Source organism: Terrapene carolina, unplaced genomic scaffold (genome assembly GCF_002925995.2).
Source record: "Terrapene carolina triunguis isolate 2854851 unplaced genomic scaffold, T_m_triunguis-2.0 Scaffold97, whole genome shotgun sequence".
Lineage (NCBI taxonomy): Eukaryota > Metazoa > Chordata > Testudines > Emydidae > Terrapene > Terrapene triunguis.
In genome coordinates this window covers 784,900-811,242 of record NW_020664448.1, presented here as the reverse complement: position 1 = coordinate 811,242, position 26,343 = coordinate 784,900, and the positions used below count along the sequence as shown (strand labels likewise).

The 26,343-nt window shown below is 41.2% G+C and overlaps 1 protein-coding gene across 2 annotated transcripts in view; it reads left to right on the top strand.

The window, feature by feature from the left end:
* Positions 1 to 721: 721 nt before the first annotated feature.
* POLD3 (DNA polymerase delta 3, accessory subunit) overlaps positions 722 to 26,343 on the top strand; it is a 40,118-nt gene continuing 14,496 nt past the window's right edge. The window contains exons 1-8 of one of the 2 annotated variants that reach the window (XM_024210218.3): positions 722 to 897; positions 3,878 to 3,980; positions 7,734 to 7,773; positions 9,337 to 9,469; positions 12,381 to 12,645; positions 17,577 to 17,649; positions 19,820 to 19,982; positions 21,317 to 21,423. In XM_024210218.3, coding sequence (XP_024065986.1) covers positions 770 to 897; positions 3,878 to 3,980; positions 7,734 to 7,773; positions 9,337 to 9,469; positions 12,381 to 12,645; positions 17,577 to 17,649; positions 19,820 to 19,982; positions 21,317 to 21,423 — 1,012 coding nt within the window. In that variant the 5' untranslated portion in view covers positions 722 to 769. Of the gene's footprint in view, positions 898 to 3,877; positions 3,981 to 7,733; positions 7,774 to 9,336; positions 9,470 to 12,380; positions 12,646 to 17,576; positions 17,650 to 19,819; positions 19,983 to 21,313; positions 21,424 to 26,343 lie in introns of both variants that reach the window. The other variant, XM_024210217.3, reaches the window with a different exon arrangement.

Below are 26,343 nucleotides of genomic sequence, written 5' to 3'. Positions count from 1 at the left end.
CATCTAAACTGATATAAAAACAGATGTACAACAACCCCTAATGACAGGCCCTGCCCTGAGCATGTTAGTCTGAATAGACAGGAGGGAGGGAAAACAGACACAAGGAGATGATTTACCCCAGGTCACATAACAGTTCAGAGGTAGAGCCAGGAATAGAAGCCAAGAAGTTGCCATGCTATGCTGCAGCACCTGTAACATAACTGAAGTTTGCCCTGTGCCCTGTGTGTGAGACCCAAAGAGAGCCATGGCAATCTTTGACATGGATTCCAAGGCCAGAAGGGACCACTGTGAACATCCAGTCTGACTTGTATAACACAGGCCCTAGAAACTCCTCTCCCCCCACCAATAATTGCTGCTTGAACTAGAGCTTATGTTTTTTGTTTTTTTAACTCCCAGTCTTGATTTAAAGTACCAGTTATGGTGAATCCACCACACCCTTGACGGGTCCTTGATAGCAATGTTGCGTGAACAGCAGCCACTTTTCACAATTATATATTGGGGCTTGTTTTATTTTCTTCTCTGCTTTGGAAACCTCAACTCAGCAATGTCCACGTGTTGCTTTCTGAATGTCATTGGCTATATCACTGCCATTCTTAGACTGTTTCAAAACAACATTCACAAATATGCACCATTTAGGTAGAGGTAGCTTGTGAAATATTTTTTAAGAACGAGTAGTGTGCTCAGCATGGTACCACACACTTAGGCAAATTGCTTCCTCTCTCCATTTCTTAGTCTCCTCAAAGGCTGGTGGGATTTAGTGAGTCACTGAATGGGGTTTTGTGTGTGTCGTGAACTCAGATTGAGAGCCATTGACCTGTGCAATTATTTTTTTCTGTTGCAGGTAACGTACAAATGGCTGAGCTTCACCCTGGGGGTTCATGTCAACCAGGCTAAGCAGTGAGTGTTTGTGTATACCGCAAGCCTTTTATTCAGTGGCAATGCCTAATTAGTTGGTGGTTTTGATTAAAAAATTAAATCCAGTCTTTTCCAAAAAGATGTAAAGTCCTGTGTTTTCTCTCAGATACTTATTTAGGATTGTATTTAGCATGCCTTATTTATGCCTCACTTAAGCGAGTATTGCTTTAGAAAGAGATGCTTAATTAGGCCCCTTGGAGTTGCAGCTAGCAAGAGATGTTAAGAGTAACAAGAAGGGTTTCTTCAGGTATGTTAGCAACAAGAAGAAAGTCAAGGAAAGTGTGGGTCCCTTACTGAATGAGGGAGGCAGCCTAGTGACAGAGGATGTGGAAAATGCTAATGTACTCAATGCTTTTTTTGCCTCTCTTTTCACAAACAAGACTACTGCCAGCTCCCAGACTGCTGCACTGGGCAGCACAGCATGGGGAGGAGGTGACCAGCCCTCTGTGGAGAAAGAAGTGGTTCAGGACTATTTAGAAAAGCTGGACAAGCACAAGTCTATGGGGCCGGATGCACTGCATCCGAGGGTGCTAAAGGAGTTGGCGGATGTGATTGCAGAGCCATTGGCCATTATCTTTGAAAACTCATGGCGATCGGGGGAGGTCCATGATGACTGGAAAAACGCTAATGTAGTGCCCATCTTTAAGTCCATTAATGGCTGTTAGCCAGGATGGATAAGGAATGGTGTCCCTAGCCTCTGTTTGTCAGAGTATAGAGGTGGATGGCAGGAGAGAGATCACTTGATCATTGCCTGTTAGATCCACTCCCTCTGGGGCACCTGGCATTGGCCACTGTCGGTAGACAGGATACTGGGCTAGATGGACCTTTGGTCTGACCCAGTACGGCCGTTCTTATGCCCTTTAAAAAAGTGAAGAAGAAGGATCCAAGGAACTACAGGCCAGTCAGTCTCGCCTCAGTCCCTGGAAAAATCATGGAGCAGGTCCTCAAGGAATCAGTTCTGAAGCACTTAGAGGAGAGGAAAGTGATCAGGAACAGTCAGCATGGATTCACCAAGGGCAAATCATGCCTGACTAACCTAATTGCCTTCTATGATGAGATAACTGGCTCTGTGGATGAGGGGAAAGCATTGTATATGTTATTCCTTGACTTTAGCAAAGATTTTGATACGGTCTCCCACAGTATTCTTGCCAGCAAGATAAAGAAGTATGGGCCGGATGAATGGACTATAAGGTGGATAGAAAGCTGGCTAGATCGTCAGGCTCAACGGGTAGTGATCAATGGCTCCATTTCTAGTTGGCAGCCGGTATCAAGCGGAGTGCCCAAGGGTCGGTCCTGGGGCCAGTTTTGTTCAATATTTTCATTAATGATCTGGAGGATGGCGTGGACTGCACCCTCATCAAGTTTGCAGATGACACTAAACTGGGAGGAGTGGTAGATACGCTGGAGAGTAGGGATAGGGTCCAGAGTGACCTTGACAAATTGGAGGATTGGGCCAAAAGAAATCTGATGAGGTTCAATAAGGACAAGTGCAGAGTCCTGCACTTAGGATGGAAGAATCTCATGCGACAAGTGCAGAGTCCTGCACTTAGGATGGAAGAATCTCATGCACTGCTACAGACTAGGGACCAAATGGCTAGGCTGCAGTTCTGCAGAAAAGAATCTAGGGGTTACAGTGGACGAGAAGCTGGATATGAGTCCACAGTGTGCCCTTGTTTCCAAGAAGGCTAACGGCATTTTGGGCTGTAGAAGTAGGGGCATTGCCAGCAGATAGCGGGACGTGATCATTCCCCTCTATTCGACATTGGTGAGGCCTCACCTGGAGTACTGTGTCCAGTTTTGGGCCCCACACTTCAAGAAGGATGTGGAAAAATTGGAAAGAGTCCAGCGGAGGGCAACGAAAATGATAAGGGGGCTGGAGCACATGACTTATGAGGAGAGGCTGAGGGAACTGGGATTGTTTAGTCTGCAGAAGAGAAGAATGAGGGGGGATTTGATAGGTGCTTTCAACTACCTGAAAGGGGGTTCCAAAGAGGATGGATCTAGACTATTCTCAGTGGTACCAGATGACAGAACAAGGAGTAAAGGTCTCAAGTTGCAGTGGGGGAGGTTTAGGTTGGATATTAGGAAAAGCTTTTTCACTAGGAGGGTGGTGAAGCACTAGAATGGGTTACCTAGGGAGGTGGTGGAATCTCCTTCCTTAGAGGTTTTTAAGGTCAGGCTTGACAAAGCCCTGGCTGGGATGTTTTAGTTGGGGATGAGGCAGGAAGATTCAGGTGAAGAGGAGCTAGTTAGATAAAACATAAATGGGAGATGTTTCAGTACTACACCTCTACCCCAATATAACACGACCCGATATAACACTAATTCGGATATAATGCGGTAAAGCAGTGCTCCGGGGGGGCAGGGCTGCGCACTCCGGTGGATCAAAGCAAGTTCGATATAACGTTTCACCTATAACATGGTAAGATTTTTTGGCTCCCGAGGACAGCGTTATATCAAAGTAGAGGTGTATCTTATGGATACCAAAGTGATGGAATCCATATAAGTATCCCAATAAATACAATGAATTGCTATATATGTGTGTACACACACACACACACACATTTGTCTAAACCCAGTTTTGAGACGTGAGGTGAGGGCAAAACAGGAACTGGTAGTTCAGTATGTGTATTATGTGAACAGAGCCTTTAATATCCTAATGATAGGCATGGTATAAATGTCTAGATAGAACTATGGAGTGTTGTAGCCATGTCAGTCCCAGGATATTAGAGAGATGGGCGGATGAGGTAATGTCTTATTGGACCAACTTCTGTTGGTGAGAGAGACAAGCTTTTGAGCTACATAGACCTCTTCAGAAGAAATAAACACATTTAGTGAGTTCAGAACATTTTACTTTTATTGATCCTATGAATGTCATATAAATCACGGGGAATTGGTAGATGATGGGGTGAAGGGTTCTTTTCCTTGCAGGTGGTTAACATTGGTTTCTTTTGTTGTACAGGATGCTGTATGACTATGTAGAAAGAAAGAGAAAGGAGAATTCAGGAGCTCAACTCCATGTCACCTATTTAGTGGCAGGAAATCTCATTCAGAATGGACACATTGTGAGTACTCAACTCCCTCAATTGTGTGTGCATTGCTTCTCTGTGTCCTGCCTTGTTCTGTAATCTTTGGCGCAAAAACTCTATTACTGCTTTTACTATTATTTATTTCTGGTAGTGCCCACAATGTGCTAGATCTTATATGACCATGAAAGAAGGTGCAGTCTCTGTCCAAAGAGCTTGCAATCTGACAGACAAAACGACAGACTGGGGAAGGAGTTGTATTGACCACGTTTTGATAATACTTAGTCTGATAACAAAACAGGGTTTTATTCTGTTGATATTACACTGTCTCCAGTTACCTCTCAAACTGGCCATTACTGGTTGGTTGGCTTTGATAGATGCTGTTATAGAATTGGCCCTTCAGGAAGGATTTGAATGCGGAGAAGGTAGCAGCCTTGTAGACCAGCTCAGGAAGGGCAAGTAAGGTGTGATGTGGAAGAAGGCATGCAGGCTGTTTTCAGAGAACTAGTGGGCAAATGCTGTGTCAGAGCCGGTCTTAGGGCTTTTTCCCTCGCCCCTCCCTTGGTTCTTGTCACACAGACAGAAAGCAGAAAACCATAGTCCAAAGTGCAGGCCATGCTATGTTTATTGAGGTTAATCAAGCAAGCATATCCATAGCTCTGTCTGACGCAGAGCTTTCCCTGTCCCCCCACCTCTTTCTTAGCAGGCATAATTATACCTGTAGTGTACACCCTGGATCCCACCCCTTACAATTTATGGTGATGTTCCGTTTTGGAGGGTCGTGAGTCTGGGGGCTTCGGTACCACCTCTTTTGTACCCTATGGGAGGGGTAAGGAGTGAGGTTGTGTTTCGGCAAGGGTCACCTTTTTCTCCGGCTTTTTAGTGTTTCTTATGCCTTCCCTCCCATCCCCCTCTTGCCCCTCCCGACTGGTTGTTTGACCTTGCCTTGATATAGGAGTCGAGGCAGTCTTCAAGTGTGCGCTCGTATATTAATCTCCCACCATGCCCAGCAACACTCTCTTCCTTATCTCTTCTCATTGTGCTGTAAACCCCATCTGGTTAGGCAGAAGCAACAGTGTCTTTGTTCTTTGTTCACACACATTAGTAAGCATATCAAAGTATCAAAAAGCAAACCCCAAATTCTATCCCAGGCTAAGAGACAGGCCTGTATACCAGAGCTGGCATCATTGGCGGAGCAATGTGGAATGATACAAGAGTTAAAAGGGAAGGAAGGTAGGATTATGAAGGCTCTTGAAAGTAAGGTGAGAAGAGATGAGCTATGGAGCAGTGAGAGCCAGTGAAGATATTAGGGTAGGTTGATTTAAATAATAGATTTTAATCTTGTTTGCATTTGTACTTTACCTATTTTCCTAAAGAAGGGTTAATTCTCATTGGTTGGTTGGTAACCATTAGAAAATGTTGATTTGCAACTAAACGTAACCTTCACGCTAAACTTGATACTTTTGATTTTTGCTAACCAGGAGGTTGCACGCTGTCTGTACATCTTTATTTAAACAATTATGTAGCTCAACATACACTTATTTAGATTCATGTTAGAAAATGGTGAAGAATGCACATGATTTTTTAATCATGATATTTGTCGTGCTGCATTTGGATGGAAATTGGAATTAAATTAAAATGCAAAAAAAATAGTGTGTTAATTTTTTTTTAACTGGTTAAATAAAATTACCTTAAATGTGCTGGATACATAAGAGGGGGGGGGAAGTAAGGTTAACAAGACATGTTTTGCATTTAAAACTAACTAATATTTGTTTTAAAAAAGGAATTATTAACTGTAGTTAGTGAATTGCAGGGTTGTGTCTGGTCACCCCGGGCCAGATTTGCAAAGGTATTTAAGCACCTAAAGATGCAGATGGTGAATCCCACTAGGCACCTAAGTAGGTTAAGTGCCTAACTCTCACTGAAACTAATGGGGGTTAGGAGCCTAAATTGCTTAGTTGCTTTTGAAAATCCCACTTTAGATGCCTAAATACACTTGAAAATCTGATTCCATGTCCTTCATGTTTTTAAAATTAGTAGATCTCGTCCTCACCCCACGGTTTTATCCATAGATTGGAAGAGGAAAACAAGAAAGTATTAATTCTGCACCTGCTAGCTAAACTGAAACCCAAAGTAATAAGGGCCAAAGCTTTTCTGTACAGCAAAAATTGAAAATACTTACATTTGAAAAAAATATAAATACCAGGATTTGTTCTATTGTAAAGACTAAATACTACAGATATTTACTAATGCTGTACATAACATTTTGACATTTATAAAGCTTAAGATGACCTCAAAAGTTAAAGATAGGTTTTCCCCTGTTTCTATATGTAACTAATAAAACAGAATATGTTAATTCATAAATTTGGGGAGGGCTCATTGATGCAGCTTTTTTTTTATTCATTTACATGATTTGAATAGATTACAGTAAATTTAGGCCTTAACATAGATTGTAGGCTGTCATAGTGTCAAATTTAGTTTTAAACAACAATTTTTAAAATCAAAATGTATTTAATTTAAATATAGAACATCCATTTATAATTTAAAAATATATATATTTTTATCCATTCTGAGAGACATTAAAACATGTAATTAGAATGACACGCAAGGAAGATAATACTTAGGAGCAGCATTTTGTAAGTACTGCATGGGGGAAAATAATAAGTTTTGAGAGATGCCCAGAGAGGAGCTGTAGGAACTGAAAGAAAAGGCCTGGTCTTGGAAGAGGTGACAGGTTTTGGAATAGATGAGGCTTTATCTGACACAAGGTCATTTAATGTGGAGGAGACTAATGAGCTTGCGTCATGCATTTCAGATTAAACCTTGTTTCTTAATTTGAGAGTGCTTGATGATCTTGCAGTACTGACTCCTTTCAGGAGGGGCTGCTGCAGGGCTGTAGATTTAACACTGCAAGAATTACTTGAGTGGAGAGATGGAAATTGAACACCTCATAGATCTCTCTTCATAGTATCTTATTTTATTCACTACCTGCTCACTTTACTGTCTCACACTGCTCCACTACCTTTTCCAATCCTCAAGGGATGGCTCAGGCTGCTGCTTTTCCTATCCTTGGCTCTTAGACTGTTCCTAGATTTCTCTTTCCTCTCACTTCGACTGCCTGGTTGTGGGTATTGAATGAACACACAATTGATGAATGTTGTCAGACCCATGAATTCTGATATTTTTTGCATGCATTGCAATCTTCTTAACATGGTAATCCAGCTGTACACAATAATAATACTTAGCTCTTACACAGAGTTTTTCATCATTAGATCTCAAATCAGGAATTACATGCACATTGTGGAGCACGTTTCCCTGGATCTGTCTCTCTGGCTGTTGGATGAATGCTCAATTTCTCATTGTATAAAACAATGTCTGCGCTAACCATGTTAACTGTAATGTGTCAGTCATCTTAAATGCTTACAACTAAGATGGGTCAATGCATCAGATTTGTTCCTGGCGCAGCCATATGTCAGCTACATTAGCTTGTGCACACCTACCGTGCTGCACAGTTGTTCTTGTTCTAATGCATTTGGGCAGCTGTTCCATTACTGCTTCATCTGCTGCTGCCAGAGATTGAGGATTGGGTGTTTCTCCAATGTTGTAGTGATTTGGGGGATATTGCCCCAGGAAAGTAGGCCTACAACGCCCCAAAAGACTCTTATGACAGAGCCATAATCAAGTTTTATGCTACTATAAAGCTGCATTGAATAACCATTGACCATTTCTTTTGTTTTCTTTAAACTTCAAGACCTTGGTTCCTCATTGTGATAAATTATCATTTCTTTACAGTGCCACAAGGTTGCAGTAGTGAGAGAGGATAAACTGGAAGGTAGGTAATTTGGGGAATTATGCTTTTGTAACTTTTTTTTTTTCTCTGAAGAATCTGAGCCCCCATCAACATAATTTCTCAAACTTGTAGCTTAGTAACTGATTTTTAGGTAGCACTTCTTTTATGGAACAAGGGATCACTTCACCTGTCACTGAGGCAGCTACCTCTAGTCTGGAATGCAGAAGTACTGGAACTGTGCACAGCAACACCTCACGACATTTTAGGATGGGAAGGGAAGAATTCTGAATCTGACTGTGATACTACAAGGGAAGCTTAGGCAAAATCAGAACACTGGGGCCAACAGTCCTACTCTCTGGGAAGTGCAGTGGGGATCTGCATTAGCCATGAGTGTCTTAATGTCTGATCTGACAGACATCTCTACAGCATAGTGTCCCATAACCCCATACAGGGATGTTTGATTAAGTACTGAATGGGAAGTTCTACTTACTAAACTGCTGACATTGCTTTCTGAAGCAGCTGGGGTCATTCGCTGTTGGTTTTTCATCTAACTGTCTGAGCCTAACCCTGCTTGTGAGATCTGATGAATCTCAGCCTAAATGCTTATGACTACAGGCCATTAATAATTTCCATCTAATGACTTTGGCATCAGATAATATACCAATATTTTTGTTGTTCGGTTGAGTCTGCAAATGCCTCAGTACTAACGTTCCAGCTTCACTAGTCAGGCTCTTGTCATTTCACTGTTGAAAACCAAAACTTAATAAATCTAACATGGGATTTTTCCATTCTTGTACTGTGCTCCTTACCATAGTATCTGAAAACCTTCCAGTAGTACATTAGACAGTGACTAACATTGCCATGTGTTTTATTCTCTCATCCTCTCTTCAGGGAGAGAGTTGTGTGTATGGTGGAGCGTGTTGTTTCGATAGGGTTTTTTCTGTAGTTGTTGTCTTTTATGTGCATGTTGCTATGAGTTTATATTAGACTCATAGACTTCAAAGCCAGAAGGGACCATCATGATCATGTAGTCTGACCTCCTGCACATTGCAGGCCACAGAACCTCACACATTCGCTCCTATAATAGACCCATATTAGAGAAAGCAGATCAAAAATATGCCTTGAACTTGGAATGGAAGGTGTTGAGGTTTATGATGATCCATAATTCTTATGAGAATTCATTTCACAGCCCGGGACTGGTCTCCATGACAGCACTGTCTCCCGCGCAGATAAACTTTACCCTTATGATAGAAAGTTCAGTTGTGCAAGAGGAGAGTTGTCAACCACAGCCTTCAGCCCAGCGCTTTAGGCAATCTCTTAGATATCCTGGATCCAGGCCACAGAGCAGCTGGAAGATTATGATTGAGACTTTGGAATTTACTCAGTATTCTGTGAGAAGCCACTGTAGAGTGGAGAACAGGTTTGATGTGCTTGCGGTAGCCTGAATTCTGAGTTAGTGGGTTGGTTAAAAACGGGTGGTACTAAGATCCAAGAATGCTTTCTCAAAGTTAGAACCCTGGTATCAAACAGACCGCTCTTCAGCTTTTCTGCCGTCTTCGATTGAGGCTGGCTGTGCTAATGAAGGGGTTTCCTGTTGATTTTCAGCAATGAAGTCTAAGCTAGCCACGATTGCTAGTGTGCATGTCTACAGCATTCAGAAAGCCATGCTGAAGGACAGCGGGCCCCTCTACAATACCGACTATGATATCGTCAAGACAAACCTGCAGAACTGCAGCAAGTGAGTTAAGCAGTGCTATCATATGGACGTTCTTCTTGGACCCCCTTTTCCTTTTAAAATTGTTTGAATGTAGGGCTGATGAGTTGCATTTATATAACACCCTTCGTGAGTAGAACTTGGGTTTCACAAACACGAGTCTGTGTTGTTACTCTGTCAGTCAGAAGGGCAAATTGAAACCGAAGTCCAGAAAAGTGCAGTGACGTGCTCAAAGTTGCCTAGTCAGTCAAAGGCAAAGTCACAGATAGAACCCAGGTCGCTTGACTCCCACTCCTGTGCTCTGTCCGCTGGAGCATGCTGCCTCCTCTAAAAGGTGCCCTGGAAAATGATGTCCTTTTGTACAGAACAGATAGTCTGGGCAGAGGCAGTGCAAGCCTTCCCCACACCTGATTGGGAAAGGGATCACCTCCGAATTGAGGGGAATTCTGTCTCCATGGCTGGTTAATCCTTTTTCCTTTCCGAGATTCATAGCAGGGGGCCAAGTAATGCCAGTGGTGGAGGTGATTTCTGTTGGGTCGGTATTTGTCCGCAAGGGACTGGATTGAGGCCACCAAAGTAACTTTAAATAGGCCTCCAAACAGCTATTCGATAATGACTCCACGTGTGAGCCTCTCGTGAAATTACGATCCCCATTGTATTTATGCACCTCTGTTTTACAAACACCTGTTGCGTACTTTTTTCTTTGTACACTTGGGCAAATTAGTGAATTTAGTTTCCATAGTGATAGCTGATAGCGCCATGAAATCCACGAGGTACTTTCCTATGGCCAGTCTATTTTATGTGGAAGGCACTCAGCTACCAAAGTTAGGGGCAGCAGTACAAATCCTAAAATAGATACGTAGCTGCCTCGCAAACGCCTACAAGAGAACGTTTACTATCCCAGCCAATGTCCTGTAGCTCGGGGGCCTGGAAGGGGGTGGGGGGGCAGGGGCAGGGGCAGGGCAGAGAGTTGTTTTTCCTGACTAGATGATAGCAAGCACCATAGTAAATGATAGAAAATTATGTTCCAATTAAAATGTACAAAGTCTGGCCAAAGTTGCCATACTTCGATATTAATGTATCCTAGGGCACCCTCTGCAGTGAAATCTGTATCTTGGCGTAAATCCATGTTTCTGACTTAAAAATTGCTAAGGTTTAGGCCATACAGAACTTTAAAATAACTCTCTCAAACTTGTTTTTAAATTCATGTGGCGTCTGGGTGCTGAATTTTCTAACTGAATTTAAAACACGCAGCCTGTAATTCAGAGGTGACTTATACTGCAGGCAATGCTGGCTATTATGAGCTGAACTGGTTGGGCATGGCAGAGGAATAAGATATTGTTCTCCGTATTATCATTCTAGCTTGTTAATTTGTGACCTAATTAGAGTAAATTTAGACTGACTGTTGTATTTCCTCTTTCTGAAAATTGTATTAATATAGTAGTCAGCTATTGGGTTTTAACGCATACACAAAAAGCAGAAAATCTTACAGCTGGTTTTCAACATGAAAACAATCCTGTGGACTTTGGGCCTGATCCAAAGGCCGTTGAAGTCAGTGGGTAATGGGTTTTAATTTGGGGTAATCACACTGCTTCTCATTCAGGTGTAGTGCAGATGCAAAATCTTAACAGTGACCTCTGCAGTGTTAAGGCAGATTAACTTCCCAAATATATGGAATGTGTGACAGTCAGATATGCTGATCCTTTGGTATAATTGATGTAAATGAATGAGAGTTCACTGTTAAAGTTTTGCATTTTGGTGTGAAATTGATGAAGTTGGGGTATGTATTACTTATTGGTGTCTGGAGATGGCAGTGAAAGTTTTATGGGGTGTTGGAGTGTGTTATTGTTAGTTTTGGAGGCAAAGTGAAGGTGGAAAGAAATGCACACATCTTTTCCCTTCTTATTTTAATGCTTGTAAGGTTTTGGGTGGACTGGGTATGTCCTGTTGCAACCTTAAACTACATTAGTGACGATGTTGTTTGTTAGTATATGTTAGTTTCTACTTAATGTGAAATTAATCATGAGCTGTGCTTATATAATGTTATGGCACAGTAGTGGAATGGTCTGAGATTGATACAATTAACTCATTATTGTTTTATTTCTTACATAAATAAAAATACTCAATCAGAAAGTGCAGTTCTTACCAGCTCCCATAGTGCTTGGGTGTTTCAAAGAAAAATCAGGATGGGAGTCGATCTAGTGGTTCACATAGGGGAAATAAGGATTCAGGACCTGGCAGTGAATTGCTTTGTAACCTTGAGCAAGTTATTTAACTTCTGTGCCTCAGTGTCCCCAGTCAACCACATTTCAGATCGTATAAGGATGTGTTCCTTATATCCAAAATGTGCATAGAAATAACTTTTGTGTACTGAGTCTCCAAATGTTTTGGATGTCCTCTGAACCACTTGGATAGTATGGCTCAATCTATAATACTTACCTATTTCACCTACTCGTGAAGCTTGGCTACTACAGTGAGAGGTGCATTAGAAATTCCGAAAATAAGATCATTCATGTTGTAGACTGTCAGATGAAATATATTTACAAAATATGATTACATTTATATGGAAAGCTTTAGCAAGTGATTCACTGGTAATACAAATGTAACCAATTTAGGAATAAAATAGAGCTACTTTCCCTCCCCTTTTCCCACTGTGTAATGACAGGTGTTTTTCCTCAATGAAATTTGATCAGCTTGTTTTGTATTTTAATGCTTCAACCCCTGCTGACATGTTCGAATGATCGCTTCAGTGTGACGTCTCTCCCACTCTAACTGTGTGCTCGCTTTTCTTTGTAGTCCGTGCCTGAATTAAATTGCTCCTTTTCCCCATAACAGTATAATATAGAAACAGGAAAGTAAGACACTACTAGAGAGGAAGCTGAGGTGGAAAATAAGACGTTAAAGTACTAATTAAATTTTTCACTCCATCACCCAGGTTTAGTGCCATTCAGTGTGCTGCTGCAGTCCCCAGGACGTCAGCTGAAGTTTCTCAAGTTCAGACGTCTGCACAGGCTGATTCTCAGACACCAAATGACACACATGCTGTCAATGTGCCTACAATCAATGGTCATGTCTCATCAACTGCTAAACAGCCCTCCCCTCAGCCCAAAGGCATCATGGGAATGTTTGCTACAAAATCAGCTTCCAAATCCCAAGACACAAATAAAGAAACTAAACCAGAGTCCAAAGAGACAACAATTGTAAGTTACCTCAACATCCTATGGCAATTTGTTTGGATAATAGCCTTACTAACTTCACTTTTACTCTTCAATCTAAATAAACTTTGTCAGTGGCAACTCCCTCCCATTGCTTCGAATTCTAACCTTATTGTCGCCCGAGAATACTTAAACCCTCTCGTCATTGAAAATATCTAATGATGTCGGCTCAGTCATTTTTTCTGTAGCTAGTTTGTGCCTCATTCACTTATCGTTTCCTCAGAAGTTCTGTTTTCCAAGCCTTTTGTGGTTTTTTTCTCTCCTTCAGACTTTGGGACAGATCCTCAGCTGGTGTAAATCAGCGTAACTCTATTGCAGTCAATGGAACTATGTCCATGTAGTAAAGATAATTCAAACCTTTGTTAAACAAGCTGCTTCACTGATCACCCATATCCCCTTTCTTGAGAGGCTTGCATACTTGCTCTCATTTTATGTCTGTGTACACTTAGAACTCAAAAGGCAGTATGAAACTTAACTGTGGTAGACGTGTACACCATTTCACAATCTTAGTTAACAACTGTAACTTGTTTAGTTTCATAGATACTTTACAACAAAGCTGACTGGAACCTTTTACAAAACAAGGACACACACTGTAACTGTGACACTCTTTAAAGCTCATACCCAAGCATGAAAACTTCCTTACTAATTTGTACCCAATTTCAGTAATCAGTCAACTAAGAAAAACTCTGTATTACTTATCAGATTTTTCCTCAGCTGTCAGCTTTCAGCTCACTGTTCACTGTTGGCACTGCAAATGCAGGTAGAGGAAAGAACAGACAACTCTTCCCAGTGCTCTAGCAGGCAACCTGAATTGCTGTAAAATAGAAAATGACAGGGGAAGGTGGCTATCCAAGATAGTATTTGATGTCACCAGGAGGATTCCCAGGTGGCCAGCCCAGGACGCCAGTCTTCTACCTTCCAGGTGTCTTTGGCTTTCAGAAAGTGATGTGATGAAGGAGACAGGTCGTTTTATCTCATATCTGCTGGGTGGTCCCCCTTGGTTCCTGTTTTGGAGGTGCTGGTGTGGACCAATGATATGGTGACCATACTGCTGCTGAAGATTCAAAATGTCCAATCAAAAATGAGAGTTGTTCTCTCTCACTATCCAATCAGAAAATGAGGCATCACCTTTGAGTTTTTGCAAGTGGGGCTGGAATTTTGCAGTCTTTTAGAACATAAGGATGACCATATTGGGTCAGACCAAAGGTCCATCTAGCCTAATATCCTGTCTTCCCACAGTGTCCAATGCCAGATGCCCCAGTGGGAATGAACAGTATAGGTAATCCTCAAGTGATTTCCCCCCCACCCGTCGCCTATTCCCAGCTTCAGGCAAACAGAGGCTAGGGACACCACCCCTGCCCATCCTAGCTAATAGCCATTGATAGACCTATTCTCCATGAACTTATCTAGTTCTTTTTGAACCCTGTTATAGTCTTGGTCTTCACAACATCCTCTGGCAAAGAGTTCCACAGGTTGACTGTGCGTTGTGTGAAGAAATAATTTCTTTTGTTTATTTTAAACCTGCTGCCTATTAATTTCATTTGGTGACCCCTAGTTCTCATGTGATGAGGAGGAGTAAATAACACTTTATTATTTACTTTCTCCACACCAGTCATGATTTTATAGACCTCTATCATATTCCCCCTTAGTCGTCTCTTTTCCAAGCTGAAAAGTCCCAACTTTATTAATCCCTCCTCATACGGAAGCTGTTCCATTCCCCTGATCATTTTTGTTGCCCTTTTCTGAACCTTTTCCAATTCCAATATATCTTTTTTGAGATGGGATGACCACATCTGCATGCAGTATTCAAGATGTGGGCATACTGTGGATTTATATAGAGGCAGTATATCTTCTGTCATCTTATCTAGCCCTTTCTTAATGATTCCCAATATTCTGTTTGCTTTTTTAACTGCCACTGCACATTGAGTGGATGTTTTCAGAGAACTATCCACAATGACTCCAAGATCTTTCTTGAGTGGTAGCAGTGAAATTTAGACCCCAGCATTTTATATGTATAGTTGGGATTATGTTTTCCAATGTGCATTACTTTGCATTTATCAACATTGAATTTCATCTGCCATTTTGTTGCCCAGTCACCCAGTTTTGTGAGATCCTTTTGTAGCTATTCGCAATCTGCTTGGGACTTAGCTATCTTGAGTAGTTTTGTATCATCTGAAAATTTTGCTACCTCACTGTTTACCCCTTTTTCCAGATCATTTATGAATATGTTGAATTGGACTGGTCCAAGTACAGACCCCTGGGGGACACCACTATTTACTTCTCTTCATTCTGAAAACTGAACATTTATTCCTACCCTTTGTTTCCTATCTTTTAACCAGTTACCAATCCATGAGAGCACCTTCCCTCTTATCCCATAACAGCTTACTTTGCGTAAGAGCTTTTGGGGAGGGACCTAGTCAAAGGCTTTCTGAAAATCTAAATACACTATATCCACTGGATCCCCCTTGTCCACATGCTTGTTGACCCCCTCAAAGAATTCTAGTGGATTGGTGAGGCATGGTTTCCCTTTACAAAAACCACAGTGACTCTTCCCCAACATTATGTTCATCTATGTGTCCGACAATTTTGTTCTTTACTATAGTTTCAACCAATTTGCCTGTACTGAAGTCAGGTTTATTGGCCTGTAATTGCCGGGATCACCCTTGGAGCCCTTTTAAAAAAAATTGGTGTCACATTAGCTATCATCCAGTCATTTGGTACAGAATGACTCTTTGTGCAAAACATCTTGTCATAGGAGCCTGCGTAAGACAAGTTGATCATAGCTGTTGGTACAACCACCTTGGGACATACATTACACACCAGATGGTTTGTTCTGGTCAGCAACCTACCTCCATAACTTACCTCACTTTCCATGGGCCCCTATGTGGGACCTCCCTTGGCCAGCTTTGCTGTTATGCTTGCTCAGGTTGCAGTGCCTCCATCAACACTCTGCTAGCTGCTGAAATGTCCAGTTTTAAGTTTATATTGCTAATACAAAGTCCCTCGGCATTCTTTAAACTTGTTTTAACAGTCCATTATACAATTCAAAGTCACTTAAAGAACAGTTGCTCCCCAGTAGGCTGGTACAGCTGTATAAATCTTCCACTTCTTATTTTAACAACAGTGTTGGGACCTTTGTAAATATGGTGCAGTTGAGTCTGTGCTTTATTGATCAGTACAGTTCTGATTATTCTACTTTGTGATCAAATGTCTTCATAACATACTACTTCAATCTTTTTTTATTTACTGCCTCTTTCAGCACAGATGTATTTCTCTAAATTGATACCATAAGCATATTTGATCACAAATATTACTTTATCACTAAACTACAAGAAATCAGTATGAATTCAACCCCTTTTCCCGAACAGATTTGCCCCTGAGGTAAACCCTGCCATTAAAGTTTACAACATTTTGTCTAAAGTTGTATCACTTATAGTTGACTTCCCTTTTACACATATAACTTCATTTAATCACAACTGTTGATGCAGGCTGGTTCTCTATTTTTCCTACTACTTCTATCTGACAACACAATATATAGTATCTTAATATTTGATATCCATTTTTAGTTCGTTCATTCATAGACTGGGAAAAAGGGAAGTCTCTTTGGCTGCACCAACAGTACACTCTAGTGAAAGGCTGCAGAAACTCAGTCTATTTGGAAAGTTTGACGAAACCTTGCTGTTAGACTTTGAGTTTTTTTTATTCTCTCAGCCCTCTGTCCTGTCTTTTCTGAAAAGTCTTGATGTCAGGGCAATTCTTAAATAGTGATAACTTATAATTTGGTGGCCTTAGTCATTATGTCCAGTAGAACTATGCCAGCTGAAGTTCCTGCCCTCTGTAGTGCTCAAAAGTGAACTGTTCCTAGCAGTTACTGGAATGTGAACTTAGAGTATCCATGACATCTACCTAGATGATAACTTATGTTAGGGTCATTAAAGTTTGGACTCTGAGAGAGGCATTTGCAGCTTGATTTTCATGTGCCCAAAATGCTGAACTCTTATCCCCTGTTTCTTCTGAGAAAGGTAGGAAACTCATAGTATTCAGACTTACTTTTTTTTTTTTAAGAGAGGAATGGCAGGCAGATTAGACCTTAATTTAGAGTAGTGCTGGTAGGTTTTTAAAACACTATGACAGATAAATGGATATTTTTAAAAAATTATTAGGTAGCTTCACAATGTCTGTTTTCATAATTTAACATACATTGGTTCAAAGTGAATTTAGGGATGGTGAACTATGCTAGCTTGATGGTCTTGGAGACTAAAGGAGTTGGGCAGTAAACTCCCATTGAAAGTCAATGAGACTCGGGCATCTAATGCCCGTTAGCACTTTTGAAACTCTTACCCTGCAGATTGGGTATGTTTATAGAACAGGTATAGCACGCGTAGTGGAAGTGCAAGCTCCTTTACGCTGTTCTGCTAGTGTGTCATTGTAATAGGGTAGCTAAATCTCCACGGCCCGTTCAGTCTTTGGGTGGTCTTTTTTCAATCAATGCAAATTGGGGTAGTGGTGTTTTCCAATACGAACATTTGTTCACTGGCAATCGGTCTGAACCCCAGCAGCTTATTTAGTAAATGATGCTGAACGGCCATCAGATGGGAATGACTTTGCGATCTGGATTGACCTTGAACTGGTGACCTAGGAGTGAAAAGTTCCATGCTCCTTTAACAATTCCCTGAAAGATGAAGTCTCTGCAATGGAGAAATTCAGTCTTTGTTTTCCCATAAACATGCTGTTGACAAGAAGAAAATCAGTCTGTTGTATTAGAGAGCTTTATGTATCTAGAGACTGCAGTATTATGTATTTTGAAGGCTGCATGTGCCAGGTTTGGTGGAGGTCTTGTGTTAATTCTTGTTTTTACTAGAATTTTGATTGTGTATGAAAAACCATCTTACAGTTTCTCTTATCTTTACTTCCAGGCAACTACAGTAAGCAGCAAAGTTCCACCCAAAGGGAATGCAATGAGCAACTTTTTTGGAAAAGCTGCCATGAGTAAGCATGATATAATATGCATCTGTCTCCTGAAATCATTGTGGTAATGGGTGGGCTAATTGTAGGAAGGGCCTACTTTGGAACATTAGGAAATCATTGTTTTAGTAAAGTACTGAAGCAGTGAAAATATGGATGATAGCAAGTGTGTATTCTTTGCTATATAGGAGAGTTGTAAGTGGAATATTTCATACTAGAAACTTATTAGGTGGAGAGCAATTGGGCTGACACTTGTCATACAGATTTTTAACCCAGGAAGAATTTTTATTGCATAACATTTTTGATTTAAAATGAGCATTTTGGGACAGGAGAACTGACTACTTGAAAATAGTTCCTGAAAACTGCTATCCATGGAGTGTGTCAATGGTAGTGATTTGAGAGAAAAATTGGAATTTAGATCATTTGTGGGATAATAAAGAGCGGACAATTGGAATGGATGAATGAGGGAGATTTTTCTAAGTGAAGTCATGTGAAGATTCTGAAAGGAAAGGGTTTGGGGAGCGAATGTGTAAGACTTTCTTCAAATGTGCACCGGTAGCAAGAAAAGGAGGAGGAGCTAATGAGGCGTTTCCGGAACAAAGTTGGGGGTGGTATTGATAGTGTTGCTCTGAAAGAAATCTGTTGGATTTTGCACAGTGCAGGATCTAGCATTGAACATTTAATAAATGATATTAGAGTAGTGTCTGATCATAGTGATAGAGATCCGCGTAGGTTTCCATTGTAAGTCCTTGTTTTGTTAAGGTATGACAGTGTGAGATGAGGAGATTGTCATCATAAACTTTAAAATTATATGAGCAGTTATTACCATTAATCCAATTAAATACTTAATATCTACAAAGAGCCCAAGATCAAAAGAACATGTTCTAAAAAGTGGAGAAGCTGACATAAAATGGAAAGGCAACTAATTTGGAATAAATGACTTTCTTCCTCTACTCTGTTGCCGTGTGTGGTGTACTGTGTACTACTCTGGTACTGAGCTCCTGCGAATACACCTCTTCAATGACCTTTGTCTGGTGACTGAAAGGATGGAGCAGCATTGCCAGGAACAAGGGGGCCGAGAGAAACTTGGCTCTTGGGAACTAATGTGTGTCTTCCCTAGCCTCAGAAACTTTATCTCAAGACTCTGGCAATAACAGACAATGATTGGGTCCTCTGACTTTTGCTGCTCAACATGCAGATGGTCATTTTGTGTCATAGGTGAGATGCGTTACCTAGCTAGGATCACTGAAACTTTGCTAGATGAAGCAGCTGACCTGTTTTTGATGGACCTAGGTCCAACTGATGGCTTGATTCAGCATGAGCCAAAGGATGGGTGCCAGAAAGATGCTGATGGCAATTTTATTAGAGCTGTCTGCAGTCTCTGATCCCATTGATCATGAGGTTTTGTTGACTCAGTTGTTGAATACTTACTCCTTGAAGTATCTAAGATGTGGGTTTTAGCTTGTCACCTCTCCTGTTCAGTGTACATGTATGGCTGCTGAGTGAAATCAAGGCATTGTGGTTAGGCTGCTGATGTATAAGACCACTGCCTATCATTCTGACCAATATTGTCTCACTGGTTCTTTGTACTCCCCTGTCTGTCTGTGTCCATCTGTTGTCTCTTGTCTTGTACTCAGATTGTAATCTCTTTGGGGCAGGGAGCATCTCTTTAGTCTGTGATTGTACAGTGCCTGGCACAGCTGGGTCCTAGGTTATAACTATGGCTCCTCGGTGCTGCAGTAATACAAATAATAATCGTGGGCTACCGTGTCACAATCCTAGAAGCTAAACACAGCTCCATCTGCACTTCATCAGTCCTGGATTTTGCTGTTTCTCTGCTTCTCGTACCTGACTAATATTTGGACTTGGATAGGAATGAAGTGGCTGAGCTGAACCCAGAAGATGGAAATGATGTTGCGTTGAGGGATTCATCTAGAGCAGTAGAGGGGATCATGTCTGCCCCTTCATATGGAAGTGTGGTGGTGCCCTTTTTCTGGTATGGCTTGCTGTTGTAAGGTCATATAGGATCCCATGATGCTTCTGGATGTGGTCTGTAGTGATGTCTTCCATCTCTGGTTGACTGAGACTACAACCTTTCCTTTTGCGTGCAGACACTGTTCATTAATTCCTTTGTCATTTCCAGTCCATGTTGAATAACCAGTGTGCGCTCTTACTTTGTTTGTATTATTCACAGATAAGCTTAAAGTCAGCTCTGAGTGTGAACAGCCAAAGGAAGAAAAAACAGTAGCCAAGCCCTCAGTTTCGGTAATGGAACCCAAATCACCCCCCAGTGCAGCAGTGGAGAAACCTGGGAAGAAAATGGAGCCTGTGAAAATTCAGCAAAAGGACAAAAGAAGGTAGAGCTGTGGTTTTCAAACTCTGATCCATAGGACTGCTTGCTGATGGTATGCAGAGAGCTGCCTGGGCACGTGGTGCTGGCTCAAATCCTTGTTTCCAGCAACATAAATTGCATTAAAGACAGCTAAAAATATATTCAAATTCTTTCCTAGTATTTCTTTTCCATGTAAGCAATAGCTGTAGCTACAGTAGGGACATTATGCAATTGCAAATGGTAGGGCGGTAGTCCAGGTAATCACCAGTGGGCAGGGAGGTGTTCTACGAGACAATCTCTTTGAGTTGTGGCCCACACTGAACAAACTTGGTAACCTCTGAGAGCAATATGGGGAGCTGGCAAGAGCACCTGTATTGCAGGGTGGATTTATATTCCCAAACTTTTGTGTACAGACAGCTTTCAACACGTGAAGTTCTGCTTGATGGTTGGAGTAACTGATGTACTGCTGCTTTTTAAGACACTGAATTACGTTGGGTGATGTTCCAAGTAAAATTAAGCGCAGTCCTGTGTTTTTAATCCAACCCAAGCTGACAGACCAAAAATCATTACAGCCTCATGGCTGTTTGGTGGCCTGGGTATAATTAATTGGTGGTCTCATTCCATTTCCTGCTGCATAGGTATACACATCATCCCGCTCACTGTCACAGCTGCTGCTAATTGGCCTCCTTGTAGATCATCTCATTTGAGAAGCCAAGGGCCTGGAAACTGCACTTTGGCAGTGTAGGGAAGACTACTTGGGCTTACCTGTTCTATGAATATGCAGAGGCCTTCAGCCTCCAGGGCTTTTAGTCTGGCATGTCGCGCCAGCTCTAAAAGAAGAAAGAAGCTGTTTTACTTTTCCAGTAGCAAAATGCGATTACATTAAAAAAGTCTTTAAAAAATGGCTCCAGAAATCTGAGACACTACCTCATAGTCAGTGGCAAGGAGTCTATCAAAATAACTTCTGAGTGGCTCTGTTAGGACACTAGTTCTTAGAAGGCTGAGCTGTGGTGACAAGGTCGGTAATGCACTCCTGCCAGGCTACCGTGGTCAAGCGAGATGAGGTTCTAGACAAACCTCTCTGCATGCTGCACTGGAGGGGTGCTCGAGAAATGTTCACCATATGAAGAGCTGGGAATTGGTGAGAAGGATGATCTTAAAAATAAATAAATAAAGTCCGTACATGTGCGTGCGTGTGTGTATCCACTTACGTACTTAGTTGTGCATTTTGGAGATGTCTGTGAGGTACTTGTTTTCCTTGTAATCTGAAGATTGTAGTTGCCTAAATCTGTGTGTCATTTTTTTCTAAACACACTTAGAGGTGTGAAGCATGTTCAATTTGTTCCTTTATGCCAGTAGAGCGAAGAGGATGGATATGTCAGATAACGAGGAGAAAGAGGATGAAAATCTGAAGAAAAAGAGGAGGCGAATCAAACGACCTCAGTCTGATAGCAGTGAAGATGAAGGTAAGAAGATGTGATTACAAGAAACTAACCAAGGAAACCTGGAACAGGTGTTCTTGTTTTGACCATATTACTAAGTGATGACTTTAACAGCCTTGGGTGGTGGTAACAGTTGAGGGAATAATTTGGAAGACCCGAGAAGTATTTGTGGGCCCAGTATCCATGCAAGTGGCTGCAGTCTGAGTTTCCCTCAATATTTTTGCCACAAGCCACCTCAATGTGCATTCTGGAGGCCCCAAGTAATTTGGTCTTATTGTAGCTTAGCTCAGACCTGGCTCTGTACCAGTTGCACTAACTTGTGCAAAGTGGTTTCTTTGATATCCTGTGAAAGGTATATCGCCCTCCTCAGTGTCACAACCAGTTCATTTAGTAAATTGTAAGTAGGTGCCCCAGGAGTTAGTTTTTAGGATCTTGAGTATTCATAATGTTTATAGAAATGGTTTGGATGACAATACTAAAAGTATCAGAGGGGTAGCCGTGTTAGTCTGGATCTGTAAAAAGCGACAAAGTCCTGTGGCACCTTATAGACTAACAGAAGTATTGGAGCATAAGCTTTCGTGGGTGAATGCCCACTTCGTCAGACGCAATACTAAAAGTGAGACTTTGAAGAATACAGATAATAGAGAAATGGGAGGCAAAACAATACAGCCTGACCCAGCTCTCATTGACTTTGATAGAAGCTGAATGCACAGAACTTTGGGGCCTGTAACGAGGAACAGCACAGCCAGATTCCAAAGGATTTGGGTATTTGAGGTGACAGATGCTGTTCAATGTAGATAATTGGGAACCAAACTGGGGAATGTGTGTTAAATGAAACAGTCGTTCATTGAGCTGATCAGGAATAGAATTCAGAGGTTGTTGGAAAATGAATGAAGCCATCATTCAGTGCACAACAACAAGAAAAGGTACAACATATACTAGGTTGTATTGGAAAAGGGTTGAAATACAGAATAAGAATTGATACTCTTGCTTTATGAGAAATACTGTGCAGTATTCGAGAATGAATAGAGGTTGTCATAGAAGTTAGAGGTGGAAAAGACTTCTTAGATTATTTTGTCAATCTTCCTGCTAATTCAGAATTGCTTTCTTTGTTCACGTTTTGTCCAATCTAGTTTTAGAGATCCCACATGATTGGACTTCTACCACTTCCCTTGTGAAACTGTTCCTCAGGCTGATTAAATCTCTCGGGGACTTTTTCCTGATGTTCCATCATAATTTTCCCTTTCTTAATTTAGTCACATTATTCCTAAGTACAACTCCTTGTACCACTGTTTTAAAAAACAAAATAAAACCCTGCTCACCCTCCTTGGTATTTACATCTTCATGTTATCTGGCCTTTCCCTTTAGTTCCCAAGATGCTTTACATAGCTCTTATGAGGGAAGATTAAAATCAGCCTGTCTAGCCACCTGATCATTTTTGTTGCTCTTCTATGATTTTCTTCCAATTTGTCAATATCATTGTGGTAAGAAAGTGACCAGAACCGAAAGCATTATTTCAAGGTTCTTTCCAGTAGAGCCAAAGAAAAAGACTATTCCATTGCTGTGCATATGTAACCCAAAGTTCCATTGGCCTCTTTTTTGTTGCTATATTGCATTGTAAGTGCATCATATTTGCTGTACACCAACACTTCTGTGTCTCTTCTGCATTAGAGTTCTTCTGGTCTCTCTCATTCAATATCTGCTCTGGATTATTATATGTTGGGTAGTTAGGTCTTCTGGGTACACTATCCCGTCACTTCCCTCAAAATTTGATCCAGGGATATGTGTCTTCTCTTCTTCCTGTCTTGGTATCTCTAAAAAATGCCCTCAGCTGTTCTTCCTTTGTTTTCAGTTTTCTGTTCATTGTCTCTTTACTCTAAGAATGTCATCACCAGACTCTTAATTAAATTAGAAATATAGGAACTGCCATACAGGATCAGACCAGTGGTTCATCTGGCCTGGTATCCTGTCTCTGAATATGTAGCTCATAGGTGTTGTAAATAGTCTTGGCATAGTGCTACCCCTCTTCCCCTTTTGCCCAAGTTCACTTAAATTGTTTGTAGCCAACTCCAGTCAGTTTTGAATCCAGAAGACTGGTGCCTTTATTGCTTAGGCAAAGACCTTCTCAATCAAATCTGATTTAAAAACAAGGAGGGGTTGGAATTCATTGGAATACTCAGACAAGAGCAGTGTGTCATCAGCAGTAATGCAGAACATTCAGTGTGTGTATAATATAAGAACAAGAATATAATTGATTCCAGTGTTTCGTGAATCCAAGCTCCCTCCTTGTTCGAATCCTGTTTGGTTTAGAAGATTTTCACTTGAGCAATGCAGTTATAATCAGTTTGTCAAAGTAGGCTTTGTCTAGGCTAGAAAGTGTTGCTGCTTTGATTTTATCGGTCTAGTTAGTGTCAAAACCCTCGCTAGGGTGGATGCAGTTATACTTGTATAGCTTATTGCAGTTCAGGAAGCGTATTACCCGGTATTGGTATAAGGCACCTTTATACTGGTATAACTATCAGTAAACAGATCACACCCCTACCCAAATTTAGGTTGCTAGGTAAGAGATTGAAGTCCAGGACCTCCATGGTAGCATTTTCTGCAATGCTTCCAGTTCCACGCGCAGGGCCAGTTAGAAAGGCAAAACTGCAGGGTCTCAATGCGTGGATGAGACAATGGTGTAGGGAGGAGGAGTTTAGGTTTATTAGGAACTGGGAAAACTTTTGGGAAAGGGGGAGCCTATACAGGAAGGATGAGCTCCACCTAAACCAAAATGGAACCAGATTGCTGGCACTAAAAATTGAGAAGGTCGTAGAGCAGTTTTTAAACTAATAGCTGGGGGAAAGCCGACAGATGTGGAGGAGCAAATGGTTCGGACAGAGACATCCCTTAGGGGAGGATCTATTAATGGAGATTCTCTATGTCCTAGTAAGGAGGAGAGGATGGAAGATGATAAAATATGGGTAGGATCTGATGAGAAACAGTCAAATGAAAAATACCATTCAGTTACATCATGTAATGGCAGACAGCTAAAAAGTGACAGTTTTTTAAAGTGCTTATATACAAATGCAAGAAGTCTAAATAATAAGATGGGTGAACTAGAGTGCCTTGTGTATGAGGATATCGATATAATAGAAACTTGGTGGAATGAAGATAATCAATGGGACACAGTAATACCAGGATACAAAATATATTGGAAGGACAGGACAGGTTGTGCTGGTGAGGGAATGGCACTATATGTGAAAGAAAGCGTAGAATCAAATGAAGTAAAAAATCTTAAGTGAACCAAACTGTACAGTTGAATCTCGATGGATGGCAATTCCATGCTTGAATAAGAAGAATATAGCAGCGGGGATATACACCTCTACCCCAATATAACACGAATTCGGATATAACGCGATAAAGCAGCGCTCCAGGGGGGCGGGGCTGCGCGCGCCGGCAGATCAAAGCAAATTGGATATAACGCTGTTTCACCTATAACGCGGTAAGATTTTTTGGCTCCCGAGGACAGCGTTATATCGGGGTAGAGGTGTACTACCGACCGCCTGACCAGGATGGTGATTATGACTGCAAAATGCTCAGGGAGATTAGAGAGGTTATACAAATAAAAAACAAAATAATAATGGGGGATTTCAACTATCCCATATTGACTGGGTACATGTCACCTCAGGACGGGATGCAGAGATAAAGTTTCTTGACATCTTAAATGACTGCTTCTTGGAGCAGCTAGTGTTGGAACCCACAAGAGGAGAAGCAATTCTTGATTTAGTCCTAAGTGGAGCACAGGATCTGGTCCAAGAGGTGAATATAGCTGGACCGCTTGGTAATAGTGACCATAATGTAATTAAATTTAACATCCCTGTGGCAGGGAAAACGCCACAGCAGCCCAACACTGTAGCATTTAATTTCAGAAAGGGAACTACACAAAAATGAGCAAGTTAGTGAAACAGAAATTAAAAGGTGCAAAGCCAAAAGTGAAATCCTTGCAAGCTGCGTGGAACTTTTTGAAGACACCATAATAGAGGCTCAACTTAAATGTATGCCCCAAATTAAAAAACATACTAAGAGAACCAAAAAAAGTGCCACCGTGGCTAAACAACAAAGTAAAAGAAGCAGTGAGAGGCAAAAAGGCATCTTTTAAAAAGTGGAAGTTAAATCTTAGTGAGGAAAATAGAAAGGAGCATAAACTCTGACAAGTGAAGTGTAAAAATATAATTAGGAAGGCCAAAAAAGAATTTGAGGAACAGCTAGCCAAAGACTCAAAGTAATAGCAAAAGAATTATTAAGTATATCAGAAGCAGGAAGCCTGCTAAACAACCAGTGAGGCCACTGGACGATTGAGATGCTAAAGGAGTACTCAAGGACGATAAGGCCGTTGCCGAGAAACTAAATGAATTCTTTGCATTGGTCTTCACAGTTGAGGATGTGAGGGAGATTCCCAAACCTGAGCCATTCTTTTTAGTGGACAAATCTGAGGAACTGTCCCAGACTGAGGTGTCATTAGAGGAGGTTTTGGAACAAATTGATAAATTAAACAGTAATAAGTTACTAGGACCAGATGGTATTCACCCAAGAGTCCTGAAGGAACTCAAATGTGAATTTGCAGAACTACTAACTGTGGTTTGTAACCTATAATTTAAATCAGCTTCTGTACCAGAGGACTGGAGGATAGCTAATGTGTGAAGCCAATTTTTAAAAAGGGCTCCAGAGGTGATCCCAGCAATTAGAGGCTGGTAAGCCTGACTTCAGTACCGGGCACACTGATTGAAACTACAGTAAAGAACAGAATTGTTAGATATATATTGAACATAATTTGTCAGGGAAGAGTCAACATGGTTTTTGTAAAGGGAAATCATGCCTCACCAATCTACTAGAATTCTTTGAGGGGGTCAACAAGCATGTGGACAAGGGGGATCCAGTGGATATAGTGTACTTAGATTTTCA